Source organism: Octopus bimaculoides, chromosome 1 (assembly GCF_001194135.2).
Source record: "Octopus bimaculoides isolate UCB-OBI-ISO-001 chromosome 1, ASM119413v2, whole genome shotgun sequence".
Lineage (NCBI taxonomy): Eukaryota > Metazoa > Mollusca > Cephalopoda > Octopoda > Octopodidae > Octopus > Octopus bimaculoides.
Window position 1 is genome coordinate 127,063,923 of NC_068981.1, and position 2,653 is coordinate 127,066,575.

The 2,653-nt window shown below is 43.3% G+C and overlaps 1 protein-coding gene across 1 annotated transcript; it reads left to right on the top strand.

Annotated features, from left to right (window-relative positions):
* The first annotated feature begins 650 nt into the window (after nucleotides 1–650).
* On the top strand, nucleotides 651–1,493 carry LOC106882194 (uncharacterized). The gene has a single exon (XM_014932783.1). The coding sequence runs from the start codon at nucleotides 651–653 to the stop codon at nucleotides 1,491–1,493; it is 843 nt and encodes a 280-aa protein (XP_014788269.1).
* The last annotated feature ends 1,160 nt before the right edge of the window (nucleotides 1,494–2,653 follow it).

Sequence of the window (2,653 nt, forward strand, 5' to 3'; positions counted from 1 at the left end):
GTTATATGTGTGTATATCTATAATATATAAGACGGAAAATGTGTGTGTGTGTGTGTGTGAAGGCCATTTATTTGATCCTATATTTGATCAATATTTTCATCTGATTTTGTTCACACTTGGCACATACATCACTTATGTTCCACAGAAGGTTCTACACTCTTTAGATTTTTCACTTATGGAGTAATGGGGCTTCTAGGGTCAGAAGGTCAGAAAAACCTTGTACAGTGACTATTGTGGACAAGGGAGGTAGCTCTTTCTGAAGTAACATTTAGCAATTGATTGTCTCCCAGTGGCAACGACGAAAACAAGGCTGGCCTACGCAGTTGGATCAAGCCGTGTAGAAAGGCGGCACAATCGGACGCATCTACACAGTTCACCCCTTGAATTCCGAATGCTTCCATCCACGGCTCTTCATGTTATTAAGGGACCAACCTCCTTCGACGACCTTCGCACAGTGGACCGCCACTTATGCGGCACTTTCAAAGATGCCTGCTCCAAACGGGGACTTTTGGATACAGATGATCAATATGATAATGCACATGAAGAAGCCTCTCTGTGTCGTTCTCCGCACAAGCTCCGACACCTTTTCGCAATAATGATGGTTTCTACAACCTGACAGACGCACATTCACTTTGGATTAAATATACTCAATGTGCCATGACATTTTGCTGCAAACTCTCCAAGTCACAGGTAGCATTGACACTCCCACTACCCCTGCGATTTACAACGGAAGGCTTCTCTTGGAAGACTTGGCTATGGCAATTGGAGGTGAACTATTGGACAGAAATGAAGACGCCTGTCCTAATCGCCTCATTCTCAGAGAAACAACCTACAACATCCACAAGCTCAAACAGTACATTGCTGACAACGAGCCTCTTCTGAATTCCGATCAAGCTAACGTATACAATTTCTTCCTCGGAAACATCTACACAAACACTGACGGAATCATCTTCATAGATACACCCGGTGGAACTGGAAAAACATTCTTCCTGAATCTTCTTCTTGCGAAGTTGCGGCATAATGGTGACCTTGCTATTGCTGTTGCCTCCTCAGGAATAGCCACGACTCTTCTCGATGGCGGACGAACAGAACACTCTACCTTCAAATTGCTTTTCAATGTAGCACATCAAGAAAACCTAACGTGCCACGTAATGCATTCCTCGGACGAAGCGACAATTTTGAAAAAGTGCAAACTCATTGTTTGGGATGAAGCAACTATGTCCCATAAATGTTCCGTACAAGCACTTGATACCACAATGAGAGATCTTAGATCGAGCAACAACATCCTTGGAGGTGCGACTCTTCTTTTTGCAAGAGATTTTCGACAAACTCTACCTATTATACCCAAAGGAACACACGCTGATGAACTTAATGCCTGCCTTAAAAAAAAGCCTCCTTTGGTTGCATGTCCAGTCGAAACAACTCACCATCAACATGAGATCACTCCCACAGACTGGTCAGCCTACAACCCAGTTTTCGGAAATGCTCCTTAAAATCGGCAATGGACAAATTACGTCCGACGACAATAGATAGATTGATACTACCACCATTGGCCATATTGTCTCCAGCCCTGATGACTTATGTTCTGCCGTTTACCCAAATCTTACAACGGAATACATAAAACCAGACAGGCTTCGCGACAGGACTGTTCTTGCACCTACAAATGCAGCTGTCAACACTCTTAACTACGACTTACTCAGTCAGCTACCTTCTCAAGAACGTTGCTACAGATCAGTTGACACCGTTACCGACCTCGATCAGGTTACACACTTTCCATCAGAATTTCTCAACTCCCAAGATCCTCCAGGACTCCTTCCCCATGAATTTCTCTTAAAAGTCAGTTGCCCTGTCATCCTCCTACGCAATCTAAACGCACCCACACTATGCAATGGAACTCGCCTTGTAGTCAAACAAATGATGGACCACGTCATTGAAGCCCAAATTATCACGGGGCACATCAAAAACGATACTGTTTTCATTCTGAAAATTCCGCTAGCCCCAACAGACTGCCCCTACCCTATGCAGAGACTTCAGTTCCCTCTCAAACTCAGCTTCGCCGTGACAATTAACAAAGCATAAGTTCAGTCGCTGAAAGATGTCAGATTGGACCTTTGAACATCGTGCTTTTCACATGGACAATTCTACGTCGGTTGTTTCAGAGTTGGCCATCCAGATAACTTGTTCATCTATGCTCCTGAAGGAAAGACAAAAAATATCGTCTACAAAGAAGCCTGCAGTAGTTATTCCTCTACTGCAGTCTTCAAATTTACGCCAAACTGTAGCCGTTAGCAATCAGACTTCCTGCAAGCATTTCATTGATATTTTGCTTCATTTCCCTGTTCACAGTACATTACCTTCAATGAACTTTCTTACTTCACGGAGGAACACCTACACACATACATGCATATGCATATATGGAAAGCGAAGTTGTGAAGGGAACGCTCCTCCTGCATTGAACGCATTATCTCCTCCCTCTCTCTTCCCTCTCCCTTGTCTATTCATTATTAAATCTCTTCTCCTCTTTTTCATTGTTAAAAGTAAAGAAGCTAGAGAAAATCGATCGTATTTCAGTGTAATCGTCATTTTAAATGACTGAGGCTTTCCTTTCCCTGTCTCTATCGCTTCACTCCTTTTCTCTGCAGTTAAGAGAATG